The 21,285-nt window shown below is 36.5% G+C and overlaps 1 protein-coding gene across 12 annotated transcripts in view; it reads left to right on the forward strand.

The window, feature by feature from the left end:
- KIAA0586 overlaps positions 1-21,285 on the forward strand; it is a 123,213-nt gene that overhangs the window by 43,299 nt on the left and 58,629 nt on the right. For all 12 annotated transcript variants that reach the window (XR_001446278.3, XR_003731596.2, XR_013396284.1 and 9 more), the window contains 9 exons: positions 133-320; positions 3,325-3,435; positions 4,923-5,003; positions 7,310-7,500; positions 9,862-9,980; positions 14,887-15,086; positions 19,367-19,526; positions 20,266-20,488; positions 21,026-21,279. Coding sequence is in view for 8 of the 12 variants with exons in the window: in XM_077941070.1 (XP_077797196.1) it covers positions 133-320; positions 3,325-3,435; positions 4,923-5,003; positions 7,310-7,500; positions 9,862-9,980; positions 14,887-15,086; positions 19,367-19,526; positions 20,266-20,488; positions 21,026-21,279 (1,527 nt within the window). In the remaining 4 variants the exon portion in view is untranslated. The remainder of the gene's footprint in view (positions 1-132; positions 321-3,324; positions 3,436-4,922; positions 5,004-7,309; positions 7,501-9,861; positions 9,981-14,886; positions 15,087-19,366; positions 19,527-20,265; positions 20,489-21,025; positions 21,280-21,285) is intronic.

The raw sequence follows: 21,285 nt of genomic DNA on the forward strand, positions 1-21,285 counted from the left end.
TGGAGGGAGAGGTGATTGTCAGATAGGGCTTTTTAAAATATGAGAATATAGCCATTAAGATCCAGCTGGTGTATTAGACTTTTCCCTTTTTTTCTGAACTAGTTGACTTATTTTTTCCCCTAAACTTCTTAGGACAAACCCAAAGTAATAGTGATACCATGCCACCTGCTGGAGTGATTATCAGCAAGCCACACCCTGTAACTGTGACTACTTCTATTCCTCCATCATCTCGAAAAGTAGAAACTGGAGTAAAGAAACCTAACATAGCTGTTGTAGAAATGAAGTCAGAAAAAAAGGATCCTCCTCAGCTTACTGTACAGGTATGCCAGGGTGCATGAGTAGAAAATTTTAAGGAAGAAAAATTTTTTTTGCTTAATGTTAGTACAGAAATCCATTATATTGCTTCATGAAAATATTGCTTTTTATCATGGCTCCTTTTATTTTAAAATTTATTTTTATTTTTTAGACAGAGTTTCGCTCTTGTCACCCAGGCTGGAGGGCAATGGTGCAGTCTCAGCTCACTGCAACCTCTGCCTCCTGGGTTCAAGTGATTCTCCTGCCTCAGCCTCCCGAGTAGCTGGGATTACAGGCGCCTGCCACCACGCCCGGCTAATTTTTTTGTATTTTTTTTCTGTAGAGATGTGGTTTCACAGGTTAGCCAGGCTTGTCTCAAACTCCTGACCTCAGGTGACCCACCTGCCTTGGCCTCCCAAAGTGCTGGGATTACAGACATGAGCCACTGTGCCCAGCCAGCTCTGTTATTTTTTAAACTGTAATATTAATGTGATGTTTCTATCCTGTTTTGCATGATTTAAGCTGCTCTTCTAGGCCAATGACTTATATACAAGTGGCTTGATGATATTCCAAAGGGAACAATTTAACCGTGTATTATAATTAATTTTAAAAAGTTAATATATGTGACTTATATAATTAATACTTCAAACTTTACACTAGCATATGTTAGAAGATTTGAATGAATGCAAGACTTAAACAGCCTCATGTGGGAAGAAACCCTTTGACATTTCACATTCAAACATCTGCCCTTCAGCCTGGGATCCAGCTGTAGAAGCTGAGGTCTTCACCAGGTCTGGACAAAAATGAACAGGAGTGTTTACATGTGACTTTCTATTGACCAGTCAGGAGGCAACTGTAGGAAAGTGTTCATGAACTATGGTAAACTTTTTGGCTGATTTACTCCAACCCCTGTGTTCATCTTACCATCCTTGCTTACTTACAAATAATTAGAACACTCCAGTCCTTAGACTGCTCCTGGGTTCCTCTTGTGATTGAGCCAGGACAAATGAGTTTTCTTGGGCAACTTAGTATGCCCTCTGGGAAGAGAGAAGACTTGCCTCATTCTTGTATCCTGACCGCTGAGGAGAAGATAATCCTGGAGCTGTCAGATGCCACCACATGAACAGTCAACAGCCTCTTAGTACTGATTTTTGACTGGACACTCCTCCCTGAACAAACGAACCATCCATTTCTTCTGCACAAATTTATACAGAACAGCCTCAACCCACCAGCTTGAGAGATTCCCAGGGACTTAGAAATCGCCCATGTAGCTCCACAAACACTTCATTCTCATAGAGTGACTTCTGCCCTGCAGCTAAAATTGACAGTGTGTTTTCACAGCCAAGTTGTTAGGGCTGAGGCAGCCAGTGGGTCTCAGGAAGATTCCTGGCCCTGTGCTTGAGAGGAGCAAACACACAATAAAGCCCTGGCCTGGAGCAGAACCTTTCAACTCCCAGTCATATTTGCAGGGCAAGGAACTCCCAACATGAACCCAAATGTGTTCCTCACTTACAGCAGTCTTTGGGCATCCTTCTGACAGTGTAGGCTCACTAACCCAGCCGTGCAGCAGCTATGGAGGCTTTGGGGGACCTGGGGACACTTTAACCTGGACAGCAACCTGAGCCAAGTGCAAACCCAGTCAATGTGTATTGAATGAATGAGCATCACTAGCACAGTCAGTTCATGGAGGAAATTAGAGGATCTAGATCGGGGGAAAAATCCTAAATTAAAAGGCAAACAACACACAGTAAGAACATATGAAAGGAAGATGCGGCCGGGCGCGGTGGCTCAAGCCTGTAATCCCAGCACTTTGGGAGGCTGAGACCAGCGGATCACGAGGTCAGGAGATCGAGACCACCCTGGCTAACACGGTGAAACCCCATCTCTACTAAAAAATACAAAAAACTAGCCGGGCGAGGTGGCGGGCATCTGTAGTCCCAGCTACTCGGGAGGCTGAGGCAGGAGAATGGCGTAAACTGGAGAGGCGGAGCTTGCAGTGAGCTGAGATCCGGCCACTGCACTCCAGCCTGGGCGACAGAGCGAGACTCCGTCTGAAAAAAAAAAAAAAAAAAAGAAAGGAAGATGCTAGTAAAGCATTAATTTTTAAATATAAAGATCTCCATAAATTAATAAGAAAACACAGATCCAAGTCTAGAAATGTTCAAAGGACATGAATAAGACTCTACAAAAGAGGAAGTACAGTTTATCAGCAAGCAAACTAAATAAATTTTGCCAGTAACCAAGATAATGCAAATTAAAATAACAGTAATATGCATCCATTTAAAAACTGTTATTGCTGAAACAATCATATTATCTAATTTTGGTGAGGGTTGGGTAAAACTTAGAATTAATTATGTTTTCGATGATGTAAATAGAGGTTGTTAGGATTACATTTCACCAGTACTTCCAAGAATCTTAAGTATTCGTGTCCTGTGGCCCAGAAAGTTAATCCAATATCTGGCTATCTAGCATAGTGAATTAATTTAGAGTTTAGAGTTTAGGAAGAAGATTGTGTGTGTGTAAGTTTTTTTTGTAGTGATATATATATAAAATAGTGGAAAAACTGGAAATTTTCTAAATTTTTCTAATTGAAACATAATTAAATAATTAAGACATGTTTGTTGAAATGTTATATAGTCATTTAAAAATATAATTATGAAGTCTATACAAAAGCATGATAAGTGTTTATGGTTCTTCATTGTAATCACAATGAAAAATCAAGAATGAAAACTATTTTAAATTTTAGTTACATATAAGTAGATAGTAAAAGACAAAGGGAATAGTGAAAATGAAGTTATCTTCAGATAGAATTTTGTGTTTTTCTTTTTTTCATATTTTATAAAATATGCTTTCATAATTTAAAAATTTTGTTATCCATTGGCTTCACAATAAAAACTTAAAGGGCATGCTTTGTTTTTATGTGTATGTATATATATACACACACATACATGTACATGTATATATACATACTTATAAAAGTATTTGAGTAAAAATGATAAACAGAAAACTGAATGTTGTATTTTGTTGTAGGTATTACCCAGTGTAGATATTGACAGCATTTCAAATGGTAGCACTGATGTCGGTTCACCTCTGTCTAGTCCCAAAGAAGCATCTCTTCCTCCTGTGCAAGCTTGGATAAAGGTATGTTTTAGAATTTTATCATATTATTTTGAGTAATGTAATGTCTGACTGTAGATTTTAGCTAATGTTACTCTGTTTAAAGCCTTTTATCATAATGATAACTTATTATAATAATTTATATTTTGAGGGAAAGATTCAAAACAATTTTTTTTTTTGTTTGTTTAGACAGAGTCTTGCTCTGTTGCCCAGTCTAGAGTGCAGTGGTGAGATCTCGGCTCACTGCAACCTCCACCTCCTGGGTTCAACCAATTCTTCTGCCTCAGAGCTGGTATTACAGGTGCCTGCCACCATGCCCAGCTCATTTTTGTATTTTCAGTGGAGACAGGGTTTGACCATGTTGGCCAGGCTGGTCTTGAACTCCTGACTTCAAGTGATCCCTCTGCCTCGGCCTCCCAAGTTCTGGGATTACAGGCGTGAGCCACCACACCAGCCCAAAACAAATTTTGAGTTGTTTATGAACTTGTTTGTTTCAGATCCTCACATTTGTAACTATTTGGAAAGTGATAATCTTTAGTGTAAACTTTTTGGTAATTTAAGTTGTGAAACTCTCATGTGAAGAAAGAATTTCTGTCTCTTTGGTGATGAATCTTTGATTTACATGGGAATTATAGATTTTCTAAGTGTGAATTTTATAGTGACAGGTGGAGTTTATATTTTGGAATGTTACCTTGTTACCCTACTGTTGACATGATACAAAAATATGCATTTCTTTCTGGTATTTATTTGCTTTTGAATAATGAAGTTATGGCTTTACTACACAGCAAAATAGCACTGTAACTTACCCCAGTTAAGTTTATTTATTTTGTTTATTGTAAGCAAATTTGGCCGAGGATACAGTTTTAAAAGGAGAGGCAACACCAGCAATCTTTCATGATCACAAGTAATGAAATGGAACTGACCCTAAGTGACATTTGTGCTTAATTGAATTTTTTCATCAGTAATTTTTTTAGCCTTCTGTTTATTGAAACTTCTGTGATAACAAGTAATAAATTTTTAGACTGTTTATCATTCTGCTCTCAGTAAAAGGCTATTGCATGACTATATTTTATATAATGAGGCCTAAAGGTTAGATTTGTAAAATGACTATTTTGGTTTTTTTTCCTGAATTATTTGATTCTGTATCTGTCTTTGTGTGAGTTTGTGTTTGTTTATACTTAGATATCTACACATGTAAACACTTTTCTTTATCTTAATTCTAGAAGAGAAGTCTCAATTATATCAACCTGTTGACCAATTAAGTGATATTGCTGATGGAGTCCTTTACAGAAAAATAGCTGATTAATTTTTTAAAGCTATTGAAACGTTGACCTAATGGCTTGGGGACTAGCTTGGATTTCATTTACTAATTAAATCAATTCTGAATAGGGTATTAAAATGATAAAAAAGGACCATGTAATTATAAGCTTATACTATAGGTGGAAATATGATAACTTATAAATTTTAAAAGTGTTAAGCACAACAAACACTTTCTGAAAATGCTTTCTTAGACTCCAGAAATTATGAAGGTAGATGAAGAAGAGGTGAAGTTTCCAGGAACTAACTTTGATGAAATAATCGATGTCGTACAGGTAACAAACCTTAGAAACCATGAGAAATTATTTTTCTACCAGTATGTTTCCAGGTTGTTGACTGTCTTTGAACTATCAATATCATGTTACAGTGCTTTGAGATACTTTCTTTTACTTTTGAGTTAAATATACTTTTATTTTAAAAATTATAAAGTTGTTATTCTAGAATGTCTTTCGTCTGTATCACCTATCTGCCTTCATGATTATCTGCCGTTTCCCACCTAGATTTTGTCTATCTAGTTTCTTGCTTTCTTCTTTCTTTCCACTTCCTTTGGCTTCTTTTCCTCCAGTTTGTCTTTTTTTTCATTCTATTACGTTTATCTATTTTGATTTTTGGATTTGTGGTGAAGTGACCAGTTAATTAATATTGAGAAAAAAGTTGTGAGGAATCTACAATCCAAAGGAATATCCCATATGGAAGGAAGAGTTATAGAAATGATAGAAATAATGAAACAGAGGGAAAAATAGGCAGAAGTAAATTATAAAGGATGGGAGAAAAGATCATAGAGCATTGAAACTACTTGACTATTATGTCATTAGACTTTAAAGAAGACATTTGATCATGTTTCTTTGACTTTTAGAGCTAAGATCAGTTCTGTTAATCATAAAATGAAATCCAATTTTAGAATATGCAGAGGTGTGCAGTATATTAATGTTATTTGCTCCCCGATGTATCTTTTCTTATGTGAGTGCCACATGATAATTTTGAAGGCAGGGACCTTATTCATTTTTATATTCCTAATGCCTAGCAAAGGTACTTGGTAATTGTTTATGCAATATACAAGTGAAAGAAATGGTTATAGAAGTAGGAGAGGATTTAGCATTCAAAGACAAGTGTTCCTGTAGTAGCTCTGCCATTTATTAGCTGTGGACTTCATTTTTCAATGGAATAATATTACTGAGTTGTAGTATTTAGAGAGACCCAAAGTGTTTTTGATTGAATTATTTATAGATAAAGTGATGTGATATCTGTGATTTGCTTCAAAATGATATGTGAAGGCGAAAGTGGCTAGATGAGACAAGATTGATCATAAGTTGATAATTGTTAAAGTTGGGGAGCAGATAAATGCAATTCATGTTATTTATGTAACAGATACAGTACATGGACCCTGTTTACTTTTAAACACATATGATATATTTTGTAATAAAAAATTTAACAATTCCAGAAATAACTCTATTGATTATGATGTGGTAATGCAAATAATTTGTAAGATGACTGACCTAATTGCATATTTAAATGTAAATTGTAAGTTATATAAGAGCAAATAGTGATTTTGGTAGTGTATTAGTCCATTTTGCATTGTTGTAAAGGAATTACTGGGTAATTTATAAAGAAAAATGATTTAAGGCCAGTGGCTCATGCCTGTAATCCCAGCACTTTGGAAGGCCGAGGCAGGTGAATTACCTGAGGTCAAGAGTTCAGGACCAGCCTGGCCAACATGGTGAAACCCTGTCTCTACCAAAAAATACAAAAATTAGCCGGGCATAGTGGTGGGCGCCTGTCATCCCAGATCTCGGGAGGCCAAGACAGGATAATTGCTTGAGCCCAGGAGGTAGAGGTTGCAGTGAGCTGAGATGGTACCATTGGACTCCAGCCTGGGTGACAAGAGTGAAACTATGTCTTAAAAAAAAAAAAAAAAAAAAAAGTGAAGAGATTTAATTGGCTCATGGCTCTGCAGGCTGTAAAAGAAGCATGGTGCCAGCAACTACTTCTGGTCAGGACCTCAGGAAGCTTTTACTCAGGTAGAAGGCTGTGAGGGTCCAGATGTGTCACAAAGCAAGAGAGGGAGCAAAAGAGAGGGGAGGATGTGCCAGTCTCCTTTAAACAACCAGCTCTCTCACAAACTAACTTATTACCATGGGGAGGGCACCAAGCAATTCATGAGAGATCGGCCCCCATCTCCAACACTAGGGATCACACTTCAACATGAGATTTGGAGGGGACAAATATCCAAACCATATCAGGAAGCATCAGTTTTTTAATGATAATTATTAAGTTCATACATTTCTTGAGAGAAGTAATAGTGTTTTATGCAGGAATAATTATATTTTCTAGTTTATTTTATGATTGCATAAAATGAATATTGGGTTCTAAAAAGACAAACTGATTGTGTAGTTAAGGGTTGCTCAATATGATATGTATGACTAATGTGTATATTATAATTAATGTGATACCACCTAAATAGAAATGCTGTTGGTTAACTTTGAAGTGTTTCTTAATTCACCTAGTTCCTTGCCTATATTTGGTACTCAGTAAGTGTTGAACAAATACATGAATATAATAGTTTTGGTTTTGTTACTACTAGGAAGAGGAAAAATGTGATGAAATTCCAGACTTTGAACCAATTCTGGAGTTTAACAGAAGTGTTAAAGCTGATTCTACAAAATATAATGGTCCTCCATTTCCGCCAGTTGCTTCTACTTTTCAGCCCACTGCCAATATTCTGGATAAAGTAATTGAGAGAAAAGAAACATTGGAAAATAGCTTAATTCAATGGTAAGTTTACAATGTTTTTGGTGTGAATAGAACCATAGTAGCAAATATAAATGGAAAGTATTAAATTGTGATTGAAAGTATTCCTTGTCTTCTTTTGTTTATTAAACTTTCTTTGCTTCAGTCACTGGAAAGTGTTTGATACAATGCTGAGGGCTTAACTATTGTTGGAGATATTGTTTTTGTCCTTGAATATTTGTACTCGGTCTGTCTACTCTGGCAAAGTAGACTATTAGGAAACCTTAAAAAATGTACATTTCTTTAATCCAGTGATTCATTTCCAGAAACTTATCCTAAGGAAGTAATTATGGTTTGCTACTAGGCCAGGGATCCCCAACCCCAGGGCCACGAACCAGTACCGGTCTGTGGCCTGTCAGAAACTAGGGAACTAAGCTGCACAGCAGGAGGTGAGCAGCAGGTGAGTGAGCATTACTGCCTGAGCTCCACCTCCTGTCAGATCAGCCATGGCATTAGATTTCATAGAAGCACCAACCCTATTGTAAACTGTGCATGCGAGGGATCTAGGTTGCATGCTCCCTATGAGAATCTAATGCCTGATGATCTGAGCTGAAACAGTTTCATCCCAAATCCATGCCCCCACCCCCTACCCCATCACCCCTGCCCTGGTCTGTGGAAAAATTGTCTTCCACAAAACCAATCCCTGATGCCAAAAAGGTTGGGACTGCTATACTAGGCCATATAATACCTAGCACTACAAAAAAGGCACTGTTCAGGTTTGTTACATTCTGATAACAACAAGTTGTAATATGTTACTGTTGTTACATATTACAATAACAAATGTAACTTGTTACATATGAATATGAAATGAACTCTATTCTTTGTATTTTTACTTGTAAGAAATCTTAAGGAAGTTATGGAATAAGTAAAACGGCTGAATATTAATATAATTATGAAAATTAGGTTTAGAATAAATTTAGTGATATAAAAAGATATTAATAATGTACTGGCATATAAACAAAGCAGGATACTAACAATGTAACCCCAGTTTACAAGACTTTACTCAAAAGTAAGTATATAGCCGGTGCAGTGGCTCACGCCTGTAATCCCAGCACTTCCAGAGGCCAAGGCGAGTGGGTCACCTGTGGTCAGGAGTTCGAGACCAGCCTGACAAACATGGTGAAACCCCGTCACTACTGAAAAAACAAAATACAAAAATTAGACAGGTGCGATGGCGCACACCTGTGGTCTCAGCTACTCGGGAGACTGAGACAGGAGAACCTCCAGACTGAGAGGTGGACGTTGCAGTGAGCTGAGACTGCGCCACTGTACTCCAGACTGGGTGAAAGAGTGAGACTCTGTCTCAAAACAAAGCAAAACAAAACAAAAATGTGTGCATAAAACAAAAGTTTGATAAAGCATGTATACCAAATTGACTGTGTTTGTCCCTGAACCTAGGATTATAGGCAAGCTTTATCAATTTTTTAAACTCTTAGATATTTTCTAAATTTTCTACAATGAATGCCTATTATTTATATAATAATTTTTAAGAAGTCTATTAGTTGCACTAAAGAAATGTTCTAGAAGCCTCCTGTTCCCCTTTTCCTTCCTGAAGATGACCTTGGAAATAGATTTTTTCTTTACATTTTAAGAGGAAAACTACCTATAATATAGCCTATATGTGTATTGCCTTGAAGAGAGGGCAGCTAGACTTCTTTTCTAGCTCTGATCTTACATGGTTTTTATGTGTGCGCTCAGAGTGGAAATCAAACAGTTTAGGTACATGATATGCCAGATAGTCATTGGTCCAAGTCTTATTTTGAGTTTAGGAGTTCTTTTAAGCTTTTCATTAGACTAATCTGGAAGATTTTAATTTGATTTCGTAAACTCTCTCCCACAAGGAGATTCTGTTTACTGTGGTTTATCTTCTTCAGAGGCACTTTTTTTTTTTTTTTTTTTGAGACAGAGTCTCACTCTATTGCCTAGGCTGTAGTGCATAGTGTGATCATGGCTCACTGCAGCCTCGACCTCCTGGGCTCAAGCCATCCTCTCACCTCAGCCTTCTGAGCAGCTGGGACTACAGGCACGTACCACCATGCCCAGCTAATTTTTGTATTTTTTGTAGAGACAGTGTTTTGCCCTGTTTCCCAGGATGATCTTGAACTCCTGAGCTCAAGCAATCTGCCCAACGTGGCCTCCCAAAGTGCTGAGATTACAGGTGTGCGCCATGATGCCCAGCCCATTTTATTTTTTTTCTTCTAGATTTAACTTTCAGAATGACTGCTTTCACACCAACACGTTTGTGACATTGATAAAGGTTATTTTTAAGGGTGGTACGTCTGACATTTTTTACATTTCAATCAAATTGAGGAATCTTAACTTTTATCTACCCCACCATCCCCTCAGGGTAGAGCAAGAAATAATGTCAAGAATTATCTCTGGGCTCTTTCCAATCCAGCAACAGATTGCACCTAATATCAGTGTTTCAGTCAGTGAGACAAGTAACCCACTGACTTCTGACATTGGTAAGTGAAATGGAATCTTTTTTGTTTTTATTAAAAGACAAAAGCTTTAGTTCATTGTGGATTTATATATTCCAGAGGTCAAGTAAATTCTCCAGTAACAAAAGGTAAGTTCTTCTAACCTTACTTCCTAGTACTTCTTTGGTGATGGTTAGTTCTCTCTCATCCTCTTATTTCATATTGCAGCTTTCAGATTATTAAACCACTCTTCATACCTCCCACCCCAAATCTCTGTTATCCCCATAGTACTTTGTACATATTTTTGTTATAGTAATTATCAGATTATATTAAAGTTGGTTTCCATATCTGTCTCACCCTTTAGATTATAAATTACTTAGGATTTAAGGATGTTTCTCCTTTTGTGCCTAGTCCTTGCCTGAAACCCAACAAGAGTTTAATTATTCATTGAATGGTTAAAATGAGCCTTTCTTTATGGAGCCTATGCCATTCTTTTTTTCCTTCCCTCCTTCCCTCTTCTTCTCCCCCTTTCTCTTCTCCATTTTTTTTCTTTTCTTCCTCTTCTTTTTCTCCTTCCCCCTTTTCCTTTTCTTCTCCCCCTTCTCTTCCCCATTTTTTCCTTCTCCCTCTTCCTCATATTTTTCTTCCTTTCCACCTCCTTCTTGTTTTTTTGAGGTAAGTTTACTTGCCATAAAAGTCACCACTTCTAAGTGTACAGTTTGACAAGTTTTTTGTTTGTTTGTTTTAATTAGAGCCAGGGTCTCCTTCTGTCATCTAGGCTAGAGCCTGGACTGCAGTGACATGATCATAACCCACTGTAACCTCTAACTCCTGGGCTCAAGCAACTCTCCTGCCTCAGCCTCCCAAGTAATTAGGACCATAGGTATGCACCACCATGCCCAGCTAAAAATAATTTTGGGGCCAGGCACAGTGGCTCACGCCTGTAATCCCAGCACTTTGGTAGGCCAAGGAGGGCAGATCACCTGAGGTGAGGAGTTCAAGATCAGCCTGGCCAATATGGTGAAACCCTGTCTCTATGAAAAATACAAAAATCAGCTGGGTATGGTGGCACACACCTATAATTCCAGCTACTCCGGAACCTGAGACAGGAGAATTTCTTGAACCCAGGAGGTGGAGGTTGCAGTGAGCCAAGATCACGTCACTGCACTCCAGCCTGGGCAATAAAGTGAGACTCTATCTCAATCAATCAATCAGTACATTTTGTAGAGATGGGGTCTTGCTATATTGCCCAGGCTAATCTCAAACTCCTGGCCTCAAGTGGTCCTCCTGCCTCAGCCTCCAAAAGCACTGGGATTACAAGAGTGAGTCACTGCACCTGGCCCAGTTTGACAAGTTTTGACAAGTTCACACAGCTATATATTAGCCACATAATCATGAGATAGAAAAACATTTCTGTCTTCTCCAAAAGCTTCGTTATGCTATATTGCAGTTAATTCCTAAACCTCACTCATGCCCACTGGCCTCAAACAACACTGACCTGCTTTCTATTACTGTATTTTTACCTTTTCTAGAATTTCATACATATGTAATCATGCAATATGTAGCCCGTTGTTGGCTGGCTTCTTTTATTAGCACAATATTTTGACAATCATGCTATTGCATGTAGTAATACTATAATGTATAGATATACCATAATTTGTCAATCCATTTACCAGTTGATGGACGTTCATAGTCTTTTCAGTTTTTGGCTATTATGAATAAAGCTGCTACGAACATTTGTAAGCAAATGTTTGCGTAGAAATCTTTTAATTTTGCTTGGTCATATGATAAGTAAATGTTTAACTTTATAAGAAACTGCTAAACATTTCCAAAAGTGAGTATACTATTTTGCATTCCACCCAGCAGTGTATGCGACTTTAGTTGCTCCACATCCTCCCCAACACTTGGTGACTTGGTGTTGTCAGTGTTTATAATTCTTGCCATTTCTGAACATATGTGGAGGTATTTCCCTAACTACTAATAACTGAGTAGTATAATTACTAATGATGTACAACTTTTTAATGTGTTTATTTGCCATCTGTATATTTACTTTGGTGAAATCTTTTTAAATCTTTTGACCATTTTTAAGTTTGAGTTGTGTCTTCATATTACTGAGTATGAAGTATTTTATCTATTCTGGATACAAGTCCTTCATTGAATATGTTTTGTAAATATTTTCTTCTACTTTGTGTTTTGCCTTTTTGTTTTCTCAGCATTATATTTTGAAGACAAAAAGATTGATTTTGAAGAAGACTAATTTATCAGGCTTTTTCTAGTAGTTTGTAGGGATTTTTGCATGCTGTTTTTAAAAAATCTTTGCTAACCCAAGATCACTAAGATAGTTTTCTATGTTTTCTTCTAGAAGATGTATGGTTTTAGATTACACATTTAGGTTTTAGTTTATTTTGAGTTAAGTTTTATGGTGTGAAGTAAGGATCAAGTTCTTTTTTGTTTGGGTGTTTTTTGGCATATGGATATCCAGCGGTTCTAGTATCATTTGTTGAAAAGATTATCCTTACTCCATTGAACTACCTTAACACCTTGGTTGAGCATCAGTTGGTTATGTATGTGTGTATCTTGTTTTTGGGCTTTGTATCCTATCCCATTCACCTGCAAGTTATACTAATACCATACTTATTGATTACTGTAATTTAATAGTAAGACTTGAAATCGGATAGTGAAAGTTTTTCTAACTTTGTTATTTTTTTTTTTTTTTTTTCATTCCTGTTTACCATTATCTCTACTTTTTTCTTCTTTCCAGCCTCAGGATAAGCTATTCTTTCTCCCTCGTAGACTATCCTTTAACAGCCCGAATCCTAGACTTCAGAGTCTATATTCACCACTTTAATTTCTCATTACCCACTTCCTCTTTAGTCCTTATGGGTTGGCCTTCTTTTGCCCTCTCCTTCAGGAAACTCCTTTCTCACAGCATTTGCTTGTCAAAAATGCTTCAAATCCTTTTTCAAATCCTTGTTTTAGTGGATGGCTCAAGCATAGGCACTATTGACCATCTCTGATTCTTAAACTCTTCTCCTGGTGTTGGCTTCTTAAACTTCATTCTGTTATTCTTCCTCTTGTTTTTTTTTTTTTTTTTTTTTTTAACTTCTTTAAGACCTTCATTTTCTCATTTTATTTTCTGCTACTTGAATACATTTATTTCACTAGTTCCCATGCTTTGCCCTCTTTTCTGTTTTTTCCAGTTTCCTCCTGACATTAGTTATCCTGTGTCAGTTGATGAACCCTAAGCCATGTATTTGGGCCGACAACTTGCAGTTCTGCTGGTTGGTGAATATTCTGCTTGATGCTCCCCTGGCATCTCATCCTTAGTATGTCTAAAATGCTTCTCATTTTTGATATCACAATTCTCCCAGCACGCATAATCTCTAAAGCCTTGGAGTTATTATTTGCTCTATTTTCTTTGCTTTACTCTTCTTCATTCCCCACTCAGCCATACCCTATATCCCAGCTTCATAGAGTTTATTGTTGCATTTGGTTAATTTCTCCTGTTTAGCATAGCTCACATGCCTTCTGTTGTTACTATCCTGGTTTTCTTTATCATCTCATCTTTGAGGGAAGGACAAAAATGAACAACAAATTTATGAGAAAATTGTTTTCCTGGTGAAAATCAGACAATTTACAAATTGGTTATTTAGATCCTGTTTTCTTCCCTGTAAAAGATTGGTGTTTGCTTTTGTTTTGCCAGTGTCTGGGTAGGGATTTTAGGCCTTATAAAAAAGATGTTCTGATTTTTGGCCATGCTCAAAGAGTGAATTATGGAAACTAAAAAGGAGATGTATCAACATATATTGTTGAATATAAATTTGGGATCGTGATAGTCTCTGCTCTGGTAACTCAAGAGCAAATTGCTGTTACTTACCCCATCAACAAGTGATCCCACTACACTTCTACCCACTTTTTAGGGAATTCTGGATATTGTTACTATAGTTGTATTACTTAAGGAGTACTCTTTGATGAGGTCACATCTCCATCAGGTTGTACAGATTAGTATCCACTTATTTTCCACATGGAGCTTTATAAATATCACTACTTTAAGTCAAGTAAAGTCTATTCAGGAAGTTTTACTTAATTTGATGTACATTAATGTAAGTGAAAAGTACAACCCATTCAGAAATTAATATACCTATAGGACATATGATAACAAGCACCTCAACTGCAGTAGATGTTACTAACTGATGTATCTGGAACTAGAAGGAAGGGAGATTTGCCTTCATATTTAGTGCATTCTTTTGTTTTAGTTGAGATCTGTCACAGAGTTTCCTCTTGTTATACTCTTGGAAATGTGAGTTGTATTCAGATGAGGGCATTTAATGTGCCCATTTTTATCACTAAATTCTATAGTAGTAGAGAAGAGGCCACCTAAGTAAATTTTCGTCTCCCTTTTTTTTTTATTTACAGAGAATATTTGTTATGTAAGTTGTCCACTTAGTCTTTTTCATAAGTAGATATGTTTGTATTTTCATTTTTATTCCTCTTTCCACCCTCCACCACTCACCTCCATACACATATATTGGCATCTCTGAACTTTTAAGAATGAAAGTTTGGTCCAGGCGTGGTGGCTGTCGTCTATAATCCCAGCACTTTGGGAGGCCGAGGCAGGTAGATCACTTGATGTCAGGAGTTCAAGACCAGCCTGGCCAACATGGCGAAACCCCCATCTCTACTAAAAATACAAAAATTAGCCAGGCATGGTAGCACATGCCTGTAGTCCCAGCTGTTCAGGAGGCTGAGGCAGGAGAATCGCTTGAACCTGGGAGGTGGCAGTTGCAGTGAGCCAAGATCATATCACTGCACTCCATCCTGGGTGACAGAGTGAGACTCCATCTCAAGAAAAGTAATAATAATAATAATAATAATAATAATAATAATAATGAAAGTTTGAATTGCAAACTTGTTTCTTGCCCACTCATTCTGATTTTTTTTTTACTTTTAGTGGAAGGAACAAGCAGTGGCACCCTCCAGCTTTTTGTCGATGCTGGTGTTCCTGTGAACTCAGACGTGATTAACCATTTTGTGAACGAAGCCCTTGCTGAGACCATTGAGGTCATGCTGGGTGACAGAGAAGCAAAGAAGCAAGGTCCTGTTGCTACAGGTGTTTCTGGGGATGCTTCAACAAATGAAACATATTTGCCGGTATGGGGAATTTTGGATACATTTATTGAAGAATAGTAAAATAGATGAATTTTAAGCCACATACCATAAGATCATGGTTTGTGGTAGAAGTATTATCATTTTTAGAGACATGGTCTTTATATATTGCCCTGGCTGGTCTTGAACTTCTGGGCTTAAGTGATCCTCCTGCCTCAGCCTCCTGAGTAGCTGGGATTACAGGCACCAGCCACCATGCCCAACTTGTGGTAGAATTTTATTCCTTGTTGCTATGATTAAAGTAACATTTCCCCCAGCATTTTATTTTAAAAACTTTTAAATCTATACAATAGTTGAAAATATGATACAATGAACATCTGTACACCCTTTACCTATACAGTTATTGGTATACATGGAAAATTGGCCAGTCCTTGCATACTCAAGTCTCATAGTTGGCCCTGTAAAACTGAAGAATATAAAACATCAGCCCTCTATATATATGCATTTCTTATCTCATGAATACTGTTTTTGATCCACATTTGGTTGAAAAAACCAAATTTGTATGATTGGCCTCTCACAGTTCAAACCTATGTTTTTATTTAGTTACTTATTCAAGGGTCATTCATATTTATTGATTGATAATATTTTGGCACACTTATAAAAATCTCTTTATATCTGCTATGTATTATATATCCTTTAAAAACCATTTGAAAGTTACAGACAGCATAACACTTTACCTCAGAAGCATCAGCAGTATCACCACAGAACAAGTTGCTTTCTTACATAACCAAACATTATCAGACCCCCCAAATTTAACACTGACATGTTAGTAATATAGAATATAGAGACTATATTTAGATTTCCCTAATTGTTTGAAAAATATCCTTTATAGTTTTTTTTAAATCAAGATATAGCCAAGGATCATATATTGCTTTGCGTTATTATATAAACTGATATTTTTAATCTTTAAGAGAAAATACATTTCAGGAACTTTTATTGCTTGTTTAATCAACCTTACTTGTGTTAAAAAGAATTTATAACCTATTATACGAAGCCAAAATTTACTCTGTATTACCAGCTATTTAAAACTGTAGTTACTTCTGATCCTATAGATCACAAGGACATCATTTTACGTACGTGAAACATTTAAACATCATTCTATGTATAAACATAAAGTTATATACTATATTTTACTTTTGTAGAGATTGTTGTGGTATAATGTGATTAGTGTGCCAAAGATTTGATCTGTAGTTTTGATCTGTGCTTTATGAGCTCATTGGGAATATACGCAGTACAGATGTGGTCAGGGTTATGGTTTTTTCTATGCCAATTACTTTGGTTTGCTTTTTGCCTATGTATTGCATGTATTTTCAGGAGGGTAATTGGATGAGAAAATGTGGGAAAACCAGGGTAAAGAGCTTGGACTTTGGGGTTGGTAAAACTTGGAATTTGAATTCCAAGCTCCACTACTTTAGTTTTATCTCTGTAATAAAGATAGAATACTTAGTTTAAATGACCATGGCTTTGCCAAAATCTGCTTACTGAATATCTAGTAGGGCAAGCACTACTCCCAGCCTGCGACTTATTAACTCTTTATCTTCAGAATTGTCATGGCTTTTCTTGGCCTTTTAATCTCTTACATATATTTTAAAGTTAGTTCTTAAGTTCTATAAAAAATATTGTTGAGATTTCAGTGGGAATTAAACCAATTTTGACTGGTTTCATTTAAGAAGGATTGACATCTTTATGGTACTGTTTTCTTAGCCAAAGTTTTGTGGAAGATTAAGTGAGATGATATATGGACAGAGCTTAATCTAGTGCCTAGAACTTGGTAAATAAATACTCAGTTACTAATAGTTTATCATTTTTATTATCCATTACCAATACTAGAAGAATACCTTCGGATTCTTTAATCATGCTGAGTTATATATATTAAATATAGTGTTATATTTGAAAACAACACTTCCATGCTCTATGTTTATGCAGTCAAGAAGAAAAAAAGACATAGTGTACTTCTTTCATTTTAAAATGAAGGCTAAGAGTACACTAATTATTAAGCAATGCTATAGAAATTCTAATATGCTTCATGGTTTTAAATTGCATCTTAATTTGCAACCCATAATACAGAATAAATAAAGCATAATCACCTTATATAAAGACTTTTTAGAATGAAGAAAAAGTCAAATTATATTTTTTTTATATATATATATATATTTTTTTTTTTTTTTTTTTTTGAGACGGAGTTTCACTCATGTCGCCCAGGCTGGAGTGCAGTGGTGCTGTCTTGGCTCACTGCAACCTCTGCCTCCCAGGTTCAAATGATTCTCCTGCCTCAGCCTCCTAAGTAGCTGGGATTACGGTTGCCCGCCACCACACCCAGCTAATTTTTGCATTTTTAGTAGAAGCGAGGTTTCACCATGTTAGCCAGGCGGTCTCGAACTCCTGACCTCATGATCTACCTGTCTCAGCCTCCAAAAGTGCTGGAAGTACAGGCGTGAGCCACCGTGCCTGGCCCAAATAATGTATTTTTAAAATGGTCAGAGGACAAGAGCAGACAGTTCATACACATAGAAGAAATACAAATCACCCGTGTACATATAAAAAGATGAAGATGATCAACCTCATAGATAATAAGAAAACAAGTTATTGAAATGCAATTTTTACTGTCAAATAGGCAAAACTCTAAAAGTTTGATAATTCTGGGGGAAGTTGTCATTTTCCTACCTTCTGGTGGTAGTGTAAAATAGTAAAATCCTGTAGCAGGAAAGCTGGCAATATCTATTCAAATTAAAAACATAATTAGTTCTTTAATTGAGCAGTCCCACTTCTGGGAACTTAGTCCATAGATATATCCATATATCATACACATGAAATGACTGAAGTCAAGATTATTTGATAACTCTGAGGAAGGGCTCTAGGTAGAAAGGACAAGAGCAGGAGACACACTTAATTTTCACTATCCTTTTGTACCTTTTGAAGTTTGAACCATTTGAATGATTACCTATTCAACAAATTAATATTAAATTGTTACATTTTTCCTTCTCCAGTACTTTCCATCTCCCTGCTGTCTTCGCTTCTCTCTAACTCCCACTTTTTCTTATCCTTCCATTACTTTTTATATACTCAGTTTTTTGTGTGTTCCAAAAGGCTGATTTTTTGTTTGGTATCTTGTCAATCAGTTAAAATGCTTCCTTTCTGTTTTATGCCTTTCCTTCATGTTTGTAATTGGGTTTGATCTTCAGCTTTGTCTGTTTAATCTTTCTGTCTTCTTTATTTTTAAAATTTCAGCTTTTATTTTAGGTATAGGGGGTACATGTGTAGGACTGTTATATGGATATATTGGACCCAGATAGTGAGCGTAGTACCCAAAAGTAGTTTTTCAACCCATTCCCCCCTTCTTCCCTCCTGCCCCCTGCCATCATAGTCCACAGTGTCTACTGTTCTCATGTTTATGTCTATGTGTGCTGAATGTTTAGCTCTCACTTATAAGTGAAAACATGTGGTATTTGTTTTTTTCTTCCTCAGTTTGTTCAGGATTATGGCCTCCAGCTCCATCCATGTTGCTGCAAATAACATGATTTTGTTCTTTTTTGTGGCTGTGTGGTATTCCATGATGTATGTATACCACATTTTCTTTATTCAGTCCACCATTGATGGGCTCCTAGGTTGACTCCACATCTTTGCTGTTGTGAATAGTGTGGCAATGAACTTATGAGTGCATGTGTCTTTTTGGTATAATGATCCTTGGGGTATATACCCAGTATGGTCTCAAAAGAAGACATACAAGCCGTCAACAAACATATGAAAAAATGCTCATCATCACTAATCATCAGAAAAATGCAAATTAAAACCACAGTGAGATACCATTTCAGTCAGAATGGCTATTATTAAAAAGTAAAAAAAAAAAAAAAAAGATCGCCATAAATATATACACTTCCTATGTACCCACAAAAATTAAAAATTAAAAATTTTAAAAACAAACTAATAACAGCAAAATACACACCAACAGATGCTAGTGAGGCTGCAGAGAAAAGGGAATGTTTATACACTGTTGGTAGGAATGTAAATTACCTCTTCTCTATTTTAAAAGAGGGTGCCTTAGAATTCTGTGGAGACCACTTCAGAGGCAGAGTTATTTCAATTGCCTGCGACTTTCTGCAGGCCAGTTGTAGACTAACAGGTAGAGGTTCAAGAGGTAGGGTACTTAACCCCACCATCAATTTAAATTATATGTAGCCTATGAATGAGTTCATGTTATTATTTCAAATTACTTTTATTTGGGTGATTATAAACACAGTTTATCTTACTGTATTAATTTATTTTAGGCAAGAGTGTGTACCCCACTGGCTACTCCACAGCCTACGCCTCCTTGCTCACCTTCATCACCTACTAAGGAGTGTGTTTTGGTAAAGACTCCAGATTCTTCTCCCTGTGATTCAGATCATGATATGACTTTTCCTGTGAAAGAAATATATGCTGAAAAAGGTAGAAACTTTATTTCTATAACTCAGTTTTAATATTAGCAACTATTAAATACAGTTTCATGATTGTCTTATAAGATGCTTTTTGAGATTATTGTATATGTACTTGTTGCTTACTAGGTTTTAGTAAATCATTTTTTTCTCACAAGGAAATTTAAGAATTGATTGCAACTTCTTTAAGTCTGTAATTGAGGCCAGGCATGGTGGCTCACACCTATAATCCCAGCAGTTTGGGAGGCTGAGGCAGGTGGATCACGAGGTCAAGAGTTTGAGACCAGCCTGACAAACATGGTGAAACCCCTGTCTACTAAAAATACAAAAATTAGCCAAGCGTGGTGGCATGTGCCTGTAATCCCAGCTACTCAGGAGGCTGAGGCAGGAGAATTGCTTGATCCTGGGAGGCAGAGGTTGCAGTGAGCCGATATCGCAGCATTGCACTCCACCCTGGGTGATAGAGTGAGACTCTGTCTCAAAAAAAAAAAAAAAAGTATATAATTGAATAGATGCTTAGACTACTTTAAGTATTAAAAATTATATCTTCTCAAGGGTATTTTTTAATGCTTTATTAAATTTAGGGATTTTCACATTAATGGCTACCACCATTGTCATTATTATTATTAATTATAATTGCCATTATTTGTGTGCTAAAATGGTAAAGGATATCTGAAGCAATGTATCATGCCATCCTATGGAGTTCTTTACTGACTACTATCTTTTTCTTTTTTTAAAAAAAAAATCTTTAGGAGATGATATGCCTGCCATCATGCTTGTTAAAACTCCAACGGTTACCCCTACTACTACACCTCCTCCAGCGGTGGCAGTTTTTACCCCAACTTTGTCAGATATTTCCATTGATAAATTGAAGGTATCGAGCCCAGAGCTTCCCAAGCCATGGGGTGATGGAGACCTGCCACTGGAAGAAGAGAACCCTAACTCACCTCAAGAAGAACTTCATCCAAGAGCTATGTAAATGAGAACATACTCACTAGTAACTGTACATTTCAACTTACGTTTGACTTCTGTAATCCGTTGAAAACATAGAAATATTATACAAAGCTTTATAAACCACAGATAGTTTATAAACTACCTTATACTTTGAAAGAAAGAACTTTCATAAATTTTGAGTTTTGAAAAATTATCAAATTATACCTTCACCTTTTTTCTTAAAAGGTTTGAAACAGATAGAAATAAAGGTATCTATTACATTGTTAATAAAATAGAAAACAATTTCTCACTATTGTGGGTCATTGTTTACTATCATCAGTTAACTTTTATATTTTTATATATCTCTATGTAGATTTATTTGATGTCTGGAAGAGCTTTCAAGATGGCCTATGATTAAAGCATGAAAACAATTTTTAAAAATCTTGTTAATTATAGTAGTGCAGATTTAAGAAAATATTTCGCTAAAGGAGACATAGTCTTCAAGTCTATTTTTTATATCAAAATGAATACAGGCCTTCAGTGACCTAACAAGCTCAAAATATGTGTTTATTTTCTTAGTGTAATGTCTGTGGCTAAGGATGAAGAACCAGAGAGTATGGATTTCCCTGCTCAGCCTCCACCTCCAGAGCCAGTTTCCTTTATGCCATTTCCTGCTGGCACCAAGGCCCCTTCCCCTTCACAGATGCCAGGTTCTGATTCATCAACACTGGAGAGCACATTGAGTGTTACTGTCACTGAAACTGAAACTTTAGATAAACCCGTCTCTGAAGGAGAGATTTTATTTAGCTGTGGTCAAAAATTGGCCCCCAAGCGTAAGT

This window comes from Macaca mulatta, chromosome 7, assembly GCF_049350105.2.
Source record: "Macaca mulatta isolate MMU2019108-1 chromosome 7, T2T-MMU8v2.0, whole genome shotgun sequence".
Taxonomy (NCBI): Eukaryota; Metazoa; Chordata; class Mammalia; order Primates; family Cercopithecidae; genus Macaca; species Macaca mulatta.